Source organism: Schistocerca cancellata, chromosome 3 (assembly GCF_023864275.1).
Source record: "Schistocerca cancellata isolate TAMUIC-IGC-003103 chromosome 3, iqSchCanc2.1, whole genome shotgun sequence".
Taxonomy (NCBI): domain Eukaryota; kingdom Metazoa; phylum Arthropoda; class Insecta; order Orthoptera; family Acrididae; genus Schistocerca; species Schistocerca cancellata.
Window position 1 is genome coordinate 661,830,198 of NC_064628.1, and position 18,599 is coordinate 661,848,796.

Here is an 18,599-nt window from a genome sequence, read left to right on the forward strand (position 1 = left end):
CTTTTGTTTGGTAAGTCTCATCATCTTTCTTTTTAAATATATTTTTCCCACGTGGAATGTTTCCCTCTATTATATTCATATCATTAATTTGAACCCAGCAATATGTATTTTGTTATTTTTTTGTCACTTTAAGGGGTAAAACGCACCTAAAAAGATAATTGGATGTATTAGGTTTAGAGGGAATAGTTTCAAAACCATGAAATATAAAACATGTGTTTTCATATAAAAGTGGAAGTGTAACTAAGGTTCTTGAAAAGTGTATAATCAATTTTTTTAAAAATTTTAAATATGCAAATTACCCCACCACCATTAATGAATTTTGCAAAATGGATACTTTTGTTACAACATAAATTAAAGAAGCTTTCACACTACATACATCCATGTGTAATAAAGCTGGTTTTGTCATCCGGAGCACCCCACCAGGCACAGAGGAGCAGTGGACTGACCACCAACCAAAGAGCAACGGACGTTACCTGCCACAGATCTTCATTCCTTGGTGGCTGCTGCAACTGAGGTGGCAACTGCAGTCTTCATGGCTGCCATAGAGGCAGCGAAAGATGCTTTTACAGCTGCCCTGGCAGCAGAGACCAAGGAAGCATGCCACCAACTGTGGCAACTGCATTCGGCTCTCATGAGTAGACCACCAACAGAAGAAGAGGGGCTTTCGCCTGCCACCACCCCAACCACTGAGCAGATAGTGGAGGTAGGAGCCTCTGAGCCGAGAGCCACTCTCTCAGTACCCGCATAAATGTGAGAGACTGCTAGGAGAACCCCCAAAATGAAGACACCTGCATCCGCCACTGTCTCAAGTGAAGAGACTCTGGTGACACTACAGACAACCAGAGGGAAATCACAAGTCAACTGGGATGACTTGAAGAGTGTGACAATCGACTGGAAAGTGCTCCAGAGGAACAGCTGCTCTAAATGGCACAGGGAATGTCATGGAGCCAAGCTGAGCAAAGTGAGGAAACTGTCAATTCACTCATTGCACTGGTAGCAGAGACCCAACAGCTGCACCAAGCAGTGACTGCCTGCCACCCACCCCTGCACCCAAAGAACAGTAATAACACCAACCTGGGCTGACTGACCTTCTCCGCAGCAGCACATGGTGCTGCCACACAGATTTGGACTGAGCTCTTATGACAGACAGATGGCAGTGACAATGGTATCGAGCTGCGTGATACCCACTACTAATGTAACCTACCTTGTATTCTCTGTCATAGATAGTAAGCAAGTCTGATACTGCCCTTACTACCCATCCAGACTGTCCCAGAGATTTTTTTCCCATGGTGTTTCTTTCCCTCTGACCTAAATCCATTATTTCTTCATGCATATCCGTCAACTACTATCTCCTGAGCGGCCCATAGTAGTGAGTAATCCTACCTAGATGTACAGAGAACATCACAGACCCACATCCTGTGAACTTGCAGAGGGCCTTCGCTTCCTTGTTTCTTCTTTTTTTTAAAAAAAAAAATGCCTCTGCAGAGGCATGTCTGCTGCTCACTGCTACTACTACAGAACTGTACATTGTTGCATGACTTCTGGGCCTCATTACACTCTTCAGGACCTCTCTCTCATGGAATGCTCTTTAGAGTACTATGCATTGCATGGATTTCTGGACATGGCCATCAACACGGACGTTTCTTCTGTTTCTTCTTCGCACTGCTTGTACTTGTACCGAACCTGTGGTGCTGAACAAACATGTTGCTGACCTGACATGAGACTTTGTATTGTGTATAAAGTACATCTGTTTACAAATAGGGAAGATGCCAACCATTAACCCAGTAAATATTTGCTGAATTCTTAATTATCATTTAGCAGTATGGAATTCCCTGAGGGTTCTGTCAGTTTGCAGGAAGTGGAACTGAAAGACACCATTGCATCATTGATTTGTGACAACACTGATGGACATTTGAATATTATGGAACATAATAATGGGCTATGGTTTGATGCATCAGAGCTCCATGACATAGCTATGATTGACGACGGTGGCGTATCTGATTGTGGAACATAGCAGGAGTCCTTCATTGCAGGCAATGTCCTTTCTTGAGAAAGGGAATTAAATTTCGAATATAAGAAATCTGTGGTTGAATTTTGAAAAAAAATGCAAAGCAGGGAAAAAGATCACTTACATCCAGGCAGCATATATTTCGCAAAATTACAGCAGTGAAACAGCTGTATTGCTGGGTAGAGGAAGGTCAGTCCATATGAAGTGGTGCAGTGATGGTTGCTTGACCATTTTTAAATATTTTAATTGATATTTATATATGATTGCCATATATTTGAGAGGTTCAAAACAGTTTTTTAAAATAATTTATCTTGCACCTTTACTGGATGACGGCCATTTTTATTTGCAGGTGCACGAAAATTTTTCAGTCTGGAGACATTAGCAAAAATTTGATTATCTCTGCACTGGGTTAAGTTACAACATTGCAATTGACATGATTGTTTTTGGAGAGTGTCCTCTACAACATTGTCTATTACACAAATAACTGAAATTCAAAAATAACCAGTCAAAATGACCTCCAAAGTTTGGTATCAAAATTTTCAAAAATCTGTCATTTTAGGCGAAAAAATAACAAACAAGGGGTGATTTATGAGAGTCTATTTTTTCCTATAGTTAGATATCATACACTACTAACCTCATATAGAGCAAGAACACTTACAAATGTTTCCTTAATTTTCTATTAATTTTTGAAATTTGAAAATCTTCATTTTTTGTAAAGTTTGAGGCTAGTTATCTCAGGTGGGACTGATTAAAAAATATGATTTTTGCACAGTTTGTACACCTATATGATAGAAATGTACTGTAAAATTTCAACATTGATATCTGACTGTGAACAAAGATATGAATTTTTGAAAATGAGTAAATGATTCACATTACTCCACAACTGATCTTATGGCTGTTGCCTATTTAAATGGTTTATTGTTTCATTGTAATAAAATTTAATTGTGACATATATTTAGTCAACACTATCACCCAATATTAATTTAGTTTATTTATTTTTAGTAATGCAATATTAAACAATAGGAGCTTTCACTTTTGTTCTATGGTAATAGAAATGCTCATTTATGTTTAGGTTTATTGTCAATAAAGAAGTACATTATTGCTGGGTGTGGCATTGCTGTAGTCAGTCTCTTCTGAAACCTCTGTTAGAGTGGATGTAAACTTACATACTTCATAGAGCGTGTAAAATATGTTATGTGCTTTGTTCTATGTGTAATATGTAATTAATTTTGAGAGATTAACTGGAATGCAATAACATGGATGAACAGTGCTCTGCTGGACAGATAGCAAGTGAAGTGTGTCACAAAACAGTTTACAGTTCAGTTTCAAAAAACTTGAAAAATGTCAATGACTTTGATGAAGCTACACACACTTTGTTTAAATTTCAAGTAAGTTCTTCTGTAACATAAGTGTGTGAGTATCATGAGAAGAAATATATTCTGAAGTACAACCACATTTTTGGAAGAAAGTGCTGTGATCCACTTAAAGTTCATAAAAGGCCTATTACTAAAGGTTTGAGGGAAATAAAACTTGAACATTTGTCCTTGTTATGTGAGAGTGAAACAACTCCCCAAGTGAAACGTAATGTGGTTCCTGGAAATTCCCTGTGCCCAAATTATTACTCAAAAATATTTGTTGTGAATCCAGAACCAGAATCATGTAACCTTGTTAATGCCATTTATATTTCTGATGAGGAAGCTGTTAGCATATTGGATTTTGCTTGTTCTAAATTAGATGTATCTAATGCTTCGAAAATAATAAAATTAAGTAGCAGGAAAAGAAAAGGAGCTATTGAAAATAAAGTACAACAAATTTCAGACAAAATTAGAAAAGACGTGGAATCATGCTTTAATAATACAGATACCAACATTATTTCTAAAGAAGAAGAAAACCTATCACCAGCATCATCTGACACTGAATACTTGAGCTTAATAGAGAAATTAAAAATTAAATGTTCAGTGACATCTAATGAGGAAAAAGTTAAAATTTTAAGTTTGCTCCCTGACTCATGGTCAAGAGAAAAAATTGTTCAAGAATTCAACATTTCTCATCATTTGGTTAAACTAACCTTAAAATTAGTGAAAGAGCAAGGCATTCTTCCAGTTTTAGGAAAGAAGAAAGGAGGAGGTATAAGTGAAGAAAAAATTAAAAAGATCCAGCAGTTTTTGAAGATGATGAAAATGTTAGAATGTGCCCAGGTTGCAAAGATAGTAAAAGAGTTGTTATAAATGGAGTTAAAGTAACAAAGCAGAAACAACTAGTGCTGTCAAATTTAAATGAAGTTTATGTAGCTTTCAAAAATTCTCATCCCAAATGCAAAATTGGATGGTCAAAATTTTGTGACCTCCACCCTAAGTGGTGTATTTTGGCTGGATCCTCAGGGACACACTCCACATGTGTTTGTTTATATCATCGAAATGAGGCTGCAAAACTCAGTGATCTTAACTACAAAGAGTTACTAGATTTAATGGTCTGTGACACTAACAGCTATGACTGCATGATGAGTTTGTGTAATAAATGCCCTGGTAAGGAAACCGTTACTGAATTGTTTCATGAATATGATGAGGAAATGCTAGACAGTATTACCTTCAAACAGTGGGTCACAACTGACAGGGCAGAAATGATAACAGTGGTTAAATATCAGGAAGATTACCTGGAATCTTTAATTGATAACTTACAAAAACTCAAAAGTCACCACTATGTTTCTAAAATCCAAAGTAAGTTTTTGAAGGACAAAAAAGTACAACTTCATGAACCTGAACGCATAGTGCTAGCTGATTTTGCAGAAAATTTTACATTTGTGATTCAGGATGCAATACAAGGGTACCACTGGGTCAATGACCAGGCAACAGTGCATCAATTTAGTCTCTACTTTAAAAATGAGAAAGATGAAGTTAGCAGTTCTTTAATTTGCATTCTAAGTGACTACTTGGAGCACAACGCATTGGCTGTACATGTGTTTCAAAAGTATGTAATAAATTACATGTTGTTGTTGAGGTCTTCAGTCCCGAGACTGGTTTGATGCAGCTATCCATGCTACTCTATCCTGTGCTAGCTTCTTCATCTCCCAGTACCTACTGCAGCCTACATCCTTCTGAACCTGCTTAGTGTATTCATCTCTTGGTCTCCCTCTACGATTTTTACCCTCCAGGCTGCCCTCCAATACTAAATTGATGGTCCCTCGATGTCTCAGAACATGTCCTACCAACCGATCCCTAGTTGTGCCACAAGCTCCTCATCTCCCCAGTTCTATTCAATACCTCCTCATTAGTTGTGTGATCTACCCATCTAATCTTCAGCATTCTTCTGTAGCACCACATGTTGAAAGCTTCTATTCTCTTCTTGTCTAAACTATTTTTCACTTCCATACAGGGCTACACTCCATACAAATACTTTCAGAAACGACTTCCTGACATTTAAATCTATACTCGATGTTAACAAATTTTTCTTCTTCAGAAACGCTTTCCTTGCCATTACCAGTCTACATTTTCTATCCCCTCTACTTTGACCATCATCAGTTATTTTGCTCCCCAAATAGCAAAACTCCTTTCCTACTTCAAGCTTCTCATTTCCTAATCTCATTCCCGCAGCATCACCCGACTTAATTTGACTACATTCCATTATCCTCGTTTTGCTTTTGTTGATGTTCATCTTATACCCTCCTTTCAAGACACTGTCCATTCCATTCAACTGCTCTTCCAAGTCCTTTGCTGTCTCTGACAGAATTACAATGTCATCGGTGAACCTCAAAGTTTTTATTTTTCCTCCATGGATTTTAATACCTACTCCAAACTTTTCTTTTGTTTCCTTTACTGCTTGCTCAATATACAGATTGAATAACATCGGGGATATGCTACAACCCTGTCTCACTCCCTTCCCAACCACTGCTTCCCTTTCATACCCCTCGACTCTTATAACTGCCATCTGCTTTCTGTAAAAATTGTAAATAGCCTTTCGCTCCCTGTATTTTACCCCTGCCACCTTCAGAATTTGAAAGAGAGTATTCCAATCAACATTGTCAAAAGCTTTCTCTGAGTCTACAAATGCTAGAAATGTAGGTTTGCCTTTCCTTAATCTTTCTTCTAAGATAAGTCGTAGGGTCAGTATTGCCTCACGTGTTCCAACATTTCTACAGAATCCAAACTGATCTTCCCCGAGGTTGGCTTCTATCAGTTTTTCCATTCAGCTGTAAAGAATTCGCGTTAGTATTTTGCAGCTGTGACTTATTAAACTGATAGTTCGGTAATTTTCACATCTGTCAACACCTGCTTTCTTTGGCATTGGAAGTCTGAGGGTATTTCACCTGTCTTGTACATCTTGCTCACCAGATGGTAGAGTTTTGTCAGGACTGGCTCTCCAAAGGCTGTCAGTAGTTCCTCTATATACTGCCTCCACCTTTCTGCTTTCCCTTCTTTGCTTAGAACTGGGTTTCCATCTGAGCTCTTGATATTCATACAAGTGGTCCTCTTTTCTCCAAAGGTCTCTTTAATTTTCCTGTCGGCAGTATCTATCTTACCCCTAGTGAGATAAGCCTCTACATCCTTACATTTGTCCTCTAGCCATCCCTGCTTAGCCATTTTGCACTTCCTGTCGATCTCATTTTTGAGACGTTTGTATTCCTTTTTGCCTGCTTCATTTACTGCATTTTTATATTTTCTCCTTTCATCAATTAAATTCAATATTTCTTCTGTTACCCAAGGGTTTCTACTAGCCCTCGTCTTTTTACCTATTTGATCCTGTGCTGCCTTCACTATTTCATCCCTCAAAGCTACCCATTCTTCTTCTATTGTATTTTTTTCCTCCATTCCTGTCAATTGTTCCCTTATGCTCTCCCTGAAACTCTATACAACCTCTGGTTCTTTCAGTTTATCCAGGTCCCATCTCCTTAAATTCCCACCATTTTGCAGTTTCTTCAGTTTTAATCTACAGTTCATAACCAATAGATTGTGGTCAGAGTCCACATCTGCCCCTGGAAATGTCTTACAATTTAAATCTGGTTCCTAAATCTCTGTCTTACCATTATATAATCTGTCTGATACCTTTTAGTATCTCCAGGGTTCTTCCATGTATACAACCTTCTTTCATGATTCTTAAACCAAGTTATGATTAAGTTATGCTCTGCACAGAATTCTACCAGACGGCTTCCTCTTTCATTCCTTAGCCCCAATCCATATTCACCTACTATGTTTCCTTCTCTCCATTTTCCTACTCTTAAATTCCAATTACCCATGGCTATTAAATTTTCGTCTCCCTTCACTGCCTGAATAATTTCTTTTATCTCATCATATATTTCATCAATTTCTTCCTCATCTGCAGAGCTAGTTGGCATATAAACTTGTACTACTGTAGCAGGCGTGGGCTTCATGTCTGTCTTGGTCACAATAATGCGTTCACTATGCTGTTTGTAGTAGCTTACCCATACTCCTATTTTTTTATTCACTATTAAACCTACTCCTGCATTACCCCTATTTGATTTGTTATTTATAACCCTGTATTCACCTGATCAAAAGTCTTGTTCCTCCTGCCACTGAACTTCACTAATTCCCACTATATCTAACTTTAACCTATCCATTTCCCTTTTTAGATTTTCTAACCTACCTGCCCGATTAAGGGATCTGACATTCCACACACTGATCCGTAGAATGCCAGTTTTCTTTCTCCTGATAACAACGTCCTCTTTAGTCCCCGCCCGGAGATCTGAATGGGCGACTATTTTACCTTCGGAATATTTTACCCAAGAGGACGTCATCATCATTTAATCATACAGTAAAGCTGCATGCCCTCGGGAAAAATTACGGCTGTAGTTTACCCTTGCTTTCAGCCGTTCGCAGTACCAGAACAGCAAGGCCATTTTGGTTAGTGTTACAAGGCCAGATCAGTCAATCATCTAGACTGTTGCCCCTGCAACTACTGAAAAGGCTGCTGCCCCTCTTCAGGAACCACACGTTTGTCTGGCCTCTCAATAGATACCCCTCCATTGTGGTTGCACCTATGGTACGGCTATCTGTATCGTTGAGGCATGCAAGCCTCCCCACCAACGGAAAGGTCCATGGTTCATGGGGGGGATAAATTACATAAAAGAAAATTTTCCCAAGGTTGAGAAGCTGATATACTTTTCAGATGGAAGTGGTAGTCAGTATTAAGAACAAAAAGAATTTTTCAAATCTGTCCAACCACAAAGTAGGCTTTGGGTTGGAGGCTGAATGGCACTTTTTTGCATCTTGTCATGGTAAAAATCATGTGATGGAGTAGGATGTAGAACAAAATGTGAAGTAAGTAAAGCCAGCCTACAAAGACCAACCACAGACCAAATTCTCACAGTACAGGACATGTATGTCTTTTGCAAGGATAATATTAAAGGCATTACCTACTTTCTGTACAAGAAAGAAGAAGTAGTTCTGCATATGAAAACAACACTTGAAACCAGATTTGAAAACTGTACAGCAATAAAAGGAACAAGGCATTTCCACAAATTCCTTGGAATTACAGAAACCTAGTTCGATTCTATGTAGCATCAGAAACGGAAATTTATGAGGATCATTGTGTCAGTAAAATTACCTCTCTGTCTTTAATGTTGAATGACATAGTGGCATGTATGTATGATGGACAGTGGTGGCGTGCAGAGGTTGAAAGAATAAGTTTGGAAAACAATGATGTTTTTGTGCATTTTTACCACCATAATGGCCCAAGAACATCATTCAAGAAATCTACTAGTGACAAAGTTTGGATACCAATGAAAAATGGTTTAAGGAAACTTTCACTGCTGGAACTTACCACAGCAACTGGGAAGTCTTATTCTATATCACAGAAGCTGTCTGAAGTTCTCAACATTCACCACAGGTTTAGGAACAGTTGTATCTCGAAGGATAACAAATTTAAGAGAATGAGTTTCAGGTCTACAATTTTTAGTCAACACTTTAAGAAGCGAAATCACCACACTCAAGAATGAAAATTGGGAACTATGGTCGATGAACAAATCTAGTGAAGGGGCACCTGACGAAAGGCACAAATCGACTGAGTGGACAGAAGTGAGACACAAAGGTAGGACTTAAGCTGGAAAAATAAAAACAAACTTTGCAACAGCAGTTACATTTACGGATAAAAACAAATACGGTGTTCTGCAGTCCAGTGACGGTGTTAAAGACAGTGTAAATGATCCAGACCATTCAAAAGACAATGTGCTGAAAACGAATAATCACTCTGGGAAAAATGTTGATAAACGGGGAACAACAGGTAAAAAGAACAGTGTGCTTTTTCTAACAGACAGCCATGGCAGGAATTTATCAAGTATGTTTCGAGATATAAATCGAGACTTAACCAGTGTGGTTAAACTGGGAGCGGGAACTAAACACATTTTAGACCCTTGCATCCAAACAAAATCCATGCAAGAAAATGACTTTGTCATATGCATAACGGGATCAAATGATGTTGCGAAAAATGAAGCAGATGTCTGCGTAAAAGTGCTTCAGAACTTACTCGATAAAAATAAATCAAGGAATACAGTTGTTGCTACAGTGCCTCACAGGCACGATCTGATCTATAGTTTGTGCGTTAATAAAGAAATTCGAAGAACGAATATTAAAATAAAGAAACTGTGCTCTGAATACGCAAGTTGTGCTGTGGTTAATATAAGTAAACTGCAGCGGAACCTTCACACCAGACATGGGCACCACCTAAACTATGAAGGGAAAAAGTTTGTGTGTTTTGGTGTGCGAACGTTTCAATGAAATAATTAAAGAAAGACTCACACAGAATAAAACAAACTATGAAAGCAGCGGTTTGAGTAATACCTGGAATGTACGTCATTTTTTAGTATAAAAGTCTGTGAATTGGTAGGTAATAAACCTCCTGTACTTGAACTAGGTGCTAAAAGTGACATTCGAATGAGAGAGTGTTCACAGACAATAAACAATAAAAATAAATCTGTTACTGTGATGCAAATGAACATTCACTGCATTAGGAACAAAGTATTACAATTAGAATATTTTTGCAGTATTGAAAATGTTGATGTTGTTTGTATCTCAGAACATTGGCTGATAGAAGATCAAGTACAATATTTTGTTCCTCAAGGGTATGCTGTTGGAGACATTATGTGTAGAAGTGAAAGAAAGAATGGAGGTGTCCTAATATTTGTTAAAGATAGTATAATGTTTACTAAAATAGATGTTAGCTCTTACTGTGCAGAACTAGATGGAGAATTTAGCTGTATAAGATTAAACGTAGAGAATACTATAATTGTTAGCCTATATAGATCACCAGGAGGAGATGTAAATACATTTTTCGAAAGATTTGAGCTGCTATTGAGGAAAATACTAAAATCTAACATAAAACTAACTATCTGTGGCGATTTCAACATTTAAATGGCCAACAGTGATGAACATGTTACTAGAACGTTTTTTAATATCTTAAGATCACTAAATTTACAATGTACAAATTACACACCAACACGGGATAAGCCGTGCTTAGAGAATATTATAGTAAATTTTTCTAGAGATATGTATGACGTTAGACTTGCCAGTGGAGCCCTAGCTGATCATGAACCATTGATTTTAACATTCTCCTGTGATCAGTTGCCTAAATCAGACAAATCAGTCAGAATCAAGTCTAATGCCACATGGGTAAGAGGGTAGAAAGATGAATATATTAATTTATTTATTGACAGAATATCTGATGTTAACTGGGACTTTGTATACACCACACAACCTGAGAAGGGTGCTGGTGAAATGGTGTTTAACAACTTCCTGGAAATACTCATAGAGTTATGGTACTCCTGCTCACCATTAATCAAAAGCAGCCCTAAGCATAAACAGAAAAACAAACAGCTAAAATGGTATACAGATGAGCTAGCTCTCACTAGGGAGGAGATGCTCAGACTGTACAGAATATATCAAAATTCTTGTAAACAAGGACCTGAGCTAGATAATACTTCTTATAGAGCTTATCTAAAATGTAAAAAAAATCTACAAAGACAAACTGTCCTTGGCCAAAAAACAAGCATGTGAACATTACATTGGAAGCACTCCCAACAAATGTAAAGCAGCATGGGATATCATCGACCAATATAATTCACAAACCCATACACAATATGCAATGCTGGTCCCAGAAGAAGTAAATAATTACTTCCTAACCTCAGTGAGTGAGCTGAAAAACAAAATCAAGCAAAATGGCACTTGTGCACTAGATCATCTTGGTGCTGTGCCCCATAGGATGTATACTTTCCACTGGAATGTTGTCAGCCCAGAGGATATTGTAAAAGCCGTGGCAAGGTTCACCAACTCCAAAAGTATGGACTGTTATTGGTTTTCTAACTATGTAATGAAAAAAATAATACACCTTATCTGTCAAACTCTTTCTTTCATTTTTAATATGTGTTTAGAATCTGGAGTTTTCCCAGATGCACTCAAAACTGCTAAAGTGCTAAAGGGAGATAAGCATCTACCCCAAAACTATCGACCAGTTTCTATTGTCCCTATTTTCTCTAAAGTTTTTGAATACGTAATGTACAGTCAACTAAATAACTATGTTGATAAGCATGATCTCCTCTCTCCAACAGTCCGCCCCGGTAGCTGAGTGGTCAGCATGACAGACTGTCAATCCTAAGGGCCCGGATTCGATTCCCGCCTGGGTCGGAAATTTTCTTTGCTCAGGGACTGGGTGTTGTGTTGTCCTAATCATCATCATTTCATCCCCATTGACGCACAGGTCGCCGAAGTGGCGTCAAATCGAAAGACCTGCACCAGGCGAATGGTCTACCCGACGGGAGGCCCTAGCCACACGACATTTCCTCTCCAACAGACAGTTTGTATATCAACATGGTAAAAATACCACTACTGCTGTCACTGAAGTTGTTAACCAGGTGTTAACTGTATTCGAAAATAAGGATCTAGTATCAGTTGTACTTTGTGATCTTAGCAAAGCCTTCAACTGCATACCATCTAACACCCTACTTGCAAAACTGGAATTTTATGGCATACACAAACCATCTTTGGATGTAATCGAATCATACTTAAGTAACAGGAGACAGTTTGTATCAATTAAAAATAGATGCTCCTCACTGAAGGAAGTTCGGACTGGAGTGCCTCAGGGCTCAGTCCTAGGTCCTATCCTGTTCATCATTGCAATTAATGACTTACCTTACCATGTAGGAGCAAATTCAGTTGTGTGTTATGCGGATGATACAACATTGCTCAACACACACCATGACACAACAGAACTGCATCAGGCAACACAGGAAAAACTAGAACCAGTAATAGATTGGTTTTCTTCTAATGAACTCCTGTGTAATCCTGATAAAACACAAGAACTAATTCTGGGTTTAACTACAGCTGTTGAAAGCACATCAATAAAATTGTTAGGATTCCACATTGATTCAAAATAAAACTGGGAGGAACACATTAGCCATATCTGAAAGAGAATAGCAAGAGTGTGTTATCTCATCTGGAGAATGACATATGTAGTCACTGATGAGTATCTAAAGGTGGTATATTTTGGCCTCTTTCAGTCACACATTTCCTACGGCATTTTGTTATGGGGACATTCTTGCTTTGTCAGTGAAATTCTGAAAATTCAAAAAAAAGTAATCAGAATAATGAGCAAAGTTAAGCCCAAGGAACACTGCTGCCCCCTCTTTATCAAGCACATGATATTAAGTGTTGTGAATCTATACAGCTACACAGCACTGCTTTATGTCAAAAGCAACTTAATGAGTTCAAGACCAGAGAGAACATACGTCCCCACAACACCAGAGGCAAACTGGACTTCGACATATCAAGACACAGACTCACAAAGACTGCAAACTCACTCAAAATAATGAGTATAAGACTCTTCAATAAACTTCCACATCTGCTCGGTCACTGACCAGTAATATTTTCCAACGTAAGGTTTATGACTGGTTACTCAAACACCCATTTTATAAGATAACAGAATATTTTGAAATAATCATTGACATTAGTATATAAGAATATTCCTAAAAGAAAAGGAATTAAATTGTAAAAACTTTACTGTAAAGTTATTGTTAATTGTATATTTAATGTTCAGACCTATTCCGCTGTAAGTCGTCAATGGTGAATAAACTGAATGCTGAATACTGAATACTGATGTTAATTGAAAATATTTATTTTATGTATGTCAAAATAATATAAATGTTAATTTCAGTGATGTTTCCACTTTTTGTTTATAATTCAGTACCTTACTTCAACATCACACATGAATTGGGAACAGCCATAAGAGCAGTTGTAGAGTAATGTGAATTATCTCCTCATTTTCAAAAATTCATATCTCTGTTCACAGTCAGATATCAATGTTGAAAGTTTTACAGTACGTTGCTATCATATAGGTGTACAAACTGTGCAAAAATCATATTTTTATATTCAGTCTCACCTAACTAGCCTCAAACTTACCAAAAATGAAAATTTTCAAATTTCAAAAATTCATAGAAAAATAAGGAAACATTTGTAAGTGTACTTGCTGTATATGAGGCTAGTAGTGTATGATATCTAACTATAGGAAAAAATAGACACTCATAAATCACTCCCTGTTTGTTATTTTTGGGCCTAAAAAGTGGATTTTTGAAAATTTGGATACCAAACTTTGGAGGTCATTTCTGACTGGTTATTTTTGAATTTAGGGTATTTTGTGTAATAGAAAATGTTGGAGAGGACACTTTTTTAAAAACAGTCATGTCAATTTCAATGTTGTAACTTAACCGACTGCAGAGATATTCATATTTTTTCTAACGTCTCTAAACTGAAACATCGTCGCGCGCTTACAAACGAGAATGCCCGCCATTCAGTAAAAGTGAAAGGTAAAAATTTTTAAAAAACTGTTTTGAACTTCTCAATTATAGAGTAATCACATATAAAAAAATTAAAATATTTAAAAATGGTCAAGCAACCAACTTAATTTTTACTGGTCCACTTCATTTGGATTGACCTACTACGTTCTTCTTGATGACTCAAAATGTGATAAAATGAAAGCAATACACTGCTCGACTTAGCAAAAAGTATTAGGGGCTATGGATCATTGAATGGTTATCCCTGATGCTGACCTTCAAAAGTGGGCCTTGCAAATGAGCTGGGAAATATAGTTATATAATTTCAAGGCAAGTCGCAAATGGCTATTGAATTTTGAAAAGGCACATGGAATTGTATCTCAGAAAATAACTAATTTTATAGCTAGACACTATATAAACAATAAAAATGATCTTGACAAAGTCATTTTACGATTTGTCATGCAATTTAAGCAGCACATTAGAATTTTGGCGCCTGAAAATGTGTACATCTCTGATCAGAGTGAATTCAACCTGGAGTTGTACTCTGAACATACTTTGTTACAAAAGGGTGCAAAGAAAGTTTAATCCATGATGCATTCATTGTCATCAGTTACTTGATTCAGCCTGCAGTCTCTGCAACTAGCAAACTGCTTACCCATGCCTCCATCCCCTCCCCCTGCTGCCCCATTACATAGTTTTAAAAGAAATGAATGGAGAGTTTGGACTGAGATCTAGAGAATCTCTTTTTGAAGCCTCAAATGTTCTTGTGACAGCATCCAAATCTGGTAAGCTAACATCTGAACAAGTCAAATGACGTTTGACAGACGTCTTTCCCAGTGCAGGAGAAAATTCATTTGTTGTGTGTGCATAGTGTAAAAAACATAATGTTGTAATCATTCCTATATTGATTATCATTAGTATCATAATAATGGGTTACTTTTTATTTACAACTAACAAAATACGTATGTGAAACAGTAAACTAAAAAAAAGGAAGTAAAATAAAATAATTTACAATGGAATATAACAATTTAAAACATAATCCAAAATAAGTAAAATAAGTAAAACAAATAATTAGAATAATAATGAGTGTTTAGATATTTTAATCAGGAGTGTTGTACATACTCTGACAGCACATTTTGTACAACTTTTTTTCTAAAAATGGTATTACAGAAACCAGCTTTACTACACATGGATGTTTGTGGTGCAGAAGCTTCTTTAATTTATGTTGTAACAGAAGTTTCCATTTTGCAAAATTCATTAATTGTGGTGGGGTAGTCACAAAATTTTCAGATTTTTTTCAAAAATATTTGTTCAGTTTTTATGAATGTTAGTTACATTTCAACTTTTATAGAAAACACATTTTTTATATCTCATGATTTTGAAGCTATTTGCTCTAACCCTAATATGCCAAATTACACTACTGGCCATTAAAATTGCTACACCAAGAAGAAATGCAGATGATAAACAGGTATTCATTGGACAAATATATTATACTAGAACTGACATGTGGTTACATTTTCAAGCAATTTGGGTGCATAGATCCTGAGAAATCAGTATACAGAATAACCACCTCTGGCCGTAATAATGGCCTTGATACGCCTCGGCATTGAGTCAAACAGAGCTTGCATGGCGTGTACAAGTACAGCTGCCCATGCAGCTTCAACACAATACCACAGTTCATCAAGAGTAGTGACTGGCGTATTGTGACGAGCCAGTTGCTCGGCCACCATTGACCAGACATTTTCAATTGGTGAGAGATCTGGAGAATGTGCTGGCCAGGGCAGCAGTCGAACATTTTCTGTATCCAGAAAGGTCCGTACAGGACCTGCAACATGCGGTCGTGCATTATCCTGCTGAAATGTAGGGTTTCGCAGGGATCGAATGAAGGGTAGAGCCACAGGTTGTAACACATCTGAAATGTAACATCCACTGTTCAAAGTGCTGTCAATGCGAACAAGAGGTGACCAAGACCTGTAACCAGTGGCACCCCATACCATCACGCTGGGTGATACGCCAGTATGATGATGACGAATACATGCTTCCAATGTGCTTTCACCGCGATGTCGCCAAACACAGATGCGACCATCTGGATGCTATAAACAGAACCTGAATTTATCTGAAAAACTGACTTTTTGCCATTCGTGCACCCAGGTACATCGTTGAGTACACCATCACAGGCGCCCCTGTCTGTGATGCAGTGTCAAGGGTAACCGCAGCCATGGTCACCGAGCTGATAGTCCATGCTGCTGCAAACATCGTCAAACTGTTCGTGCAGATGGGTGTCGTCTTGCAAACATCCCCATCTTTTGACTCAGGGATCAAGATGTGGCTGCACGATCCATTACAGCCATGCGGATAAGATGCCTGTCATCTCAACTGCTAGTGATACAAGGCTGTTGGGGTCCAGCACGGCATTCCGTATTACCCTCCTGAACCTACCGATTCCATATTCTGCTAACAGTCATTGGATCTTGAGCAACGTGAGCAGCAATGTCGCAATACGATAAACCGCAATCGCGATAAGCTACAATCCGACCTTTATCAAAGTCAGAAACGTGATGGTACACATTTCTTTTCCGTACACAAGGCATCACAACAACCTTTCACCAGGCAACACCGGTCAGCTGCTGTTAGTGTATGAGAAATCGGTTGGAAACTTTCCTCATGTGAGCACGTTGTAGGTGTCGCCACCGGCACCATCCTTGTGTGAATGCTCTGAAAATCATTTGCATATCACAGCATCTTCTTCCTGTCAGTTAAATTTCGTGTCTGTAGCACGTCATCTTTGTGGTGTAGCAATTTTAACGGCCAGTAGTGTACCTAACTGAAGTTGGGTGCAAATAAAAAATATATGTACTGCATTATTTTGCCTCCTATAAACACCCACCAAGTTTCATCAAGATCATTCTGACTGATGCTTGGGAATGTTTCCTTGTCAGTAAAATTGTTTATATTTCTCAATGTCACAACTCAACTTTCTTCAAACTCTACCCTATTATAGAAACTACATTACAAAGTAATTCTTGTTAAAATTGAAATAAATCACATAGATTAATATCCTCTTTTTTTGCACTTTTTTATAATATTTTTAATATACTTCAAGTTCCAGGAAATGTCAACGCTTGAAAATGGTAGAATATAGTTCTTTGTGCTTAAGCTAATTACAGAGAATATATTGATTAAGAGAATGGGCATATTTTATTATTATGGCAAATCTCTTGATTGTTTGCAAGCACAAACTAAATGTAAATATTATGAGAATGTGTTGAGGTAGATATTTGTGGATTTTGCAGCTACATTTCAAAGTGCATCTACAACCATTCTATAAGGAGGACCTGAAGTCACAATATGAATTTGTAATGGAGGTGAACAGTACAAATCCAGAAGAGTCGAGTTCTACACTTGATAATGTGATACGTTTTGAAGTTCCCATATCTATAAGGACTGGAGTCTCTATTATAGGGTAAGCAGACATGAATCTTAGATATGTTATGCAGAAATGTTTTGCATAAAAATTCTGAGTATTTGGAGAAAATCTGGATGAGACAGGTAGAGTATTACTCCTTTGGCAGTGAATGTAATTAGTTACATTAGACTAAAGCATATGGATCCCTAATGGACTACTATGAGAGTACTTTGTAACTAAATATACTAATACACAAATGAATTACATGTAGCCACTTGTTGAAAACATAGTATTGCTGTGAGCTCAGCAAATGGAATAACTCAGCAAGGCTCACAACATTAGGGGTGTTAAATTTGTTTAAGATTCCTGAGTGACAATTATCTACTAGATTCACAAGATCTGGACTCTCATCACAGTTATGCTGATGATGATCATACTGTGATTTAATTTCATTTTTCTGTTTGTTCTTATACAATTTTTACAATATTATTGGACTCCGTAAGATACATTACGCAGTAATTTACATATGAACATAAGAAGACCAAGAAAATGTTTATACTGCAATTAAAATGGGGCAGAAACATTGAACAATTCAAGAGAACTATCTGGAATTTTCCTTACATGATTAGGGAAACTACAAAATAAATAATCAGAATGGCCGGCAGAAATAAGAACCTCTCATTTCACAAATGCAAGTCTAGCAAGAATATTGCTGCATTGCCCTCACTTGGTACACTGTAACATTATTCTTTTGTTGTTTCCATTCATACAGGTATCACTATAATGAAGCACTCCTACAGCCACTAATCTTTATCAGTTTTCTTAATCAGGCTTCTTCATCATAAGTTGCAGCATACAGTACTGGATATTACATTTGAGCTATAATTTTTGAAATTAATAAATTAATTTCACATAAGGGTTAAATACTGTTACTGGTGCAAGGAAAGGTGTGGGGGGGGGGGGGGGGGCTGCAAACTAATAATTCTGTGCCCACAGGTTACAGTGATTACAAGCCAGAGACCACATAGTAACACAGGTGGAGCAATATTGCCAGACAGAAGTGGAAACCACTGCAATGGTTAGTTAGTTTGCTTGGCTGTGAAAGTACAGCAGTTTGTAGCTCCTGAAGCTAGCAATCTTGCACATGGACACAATCAATTTGCACAACAGTGAGAGGAGTCAGCTTTGCTATCCAGCAGAGTCTATAAATATACTGTAATCATCTGAGAAACATCAGTTTGATCAGACCTCGGCATCAGCTAACTACCAGAGAGTGAGAGGGAGCTCATGGCTGCTCATGCTTAAATTGGCTAGTTAGTTGGTCTCGTGTGATTGGTCAGCCAGAGTTGCTGACAACAATCTTAGCAGATCTAGTCGTAATGACAATTTTCAGTAGTTTCACATCTTCCATTGAT

General features: G+C 37.5%; 1 protein-coding gene across 2 annotated transcripts in view; it reads left to right on the top strand.

The window, feature by feature from the left end:
- Window positions 1-18,599, top strand: part of LOC126175636 (integrin alpha-PS2-like) — an 836,969-nt gene that overhangs the window by 786,777 nt on the left and 31,593 nt on the right. For both annotated transcript variants that reach the window (XM_049922524.1, XM_049922526.1), the window contains one exon: window positions 17,072-17,241. In XM_049922524.1, the coding sequence (XP_049778481.1) occupies window positions 17,072-17,241 (170 nt within the window). The remainder of the gene's footprint in view (window positions 1-17,071; window positions 17,242-18,599) is intronic.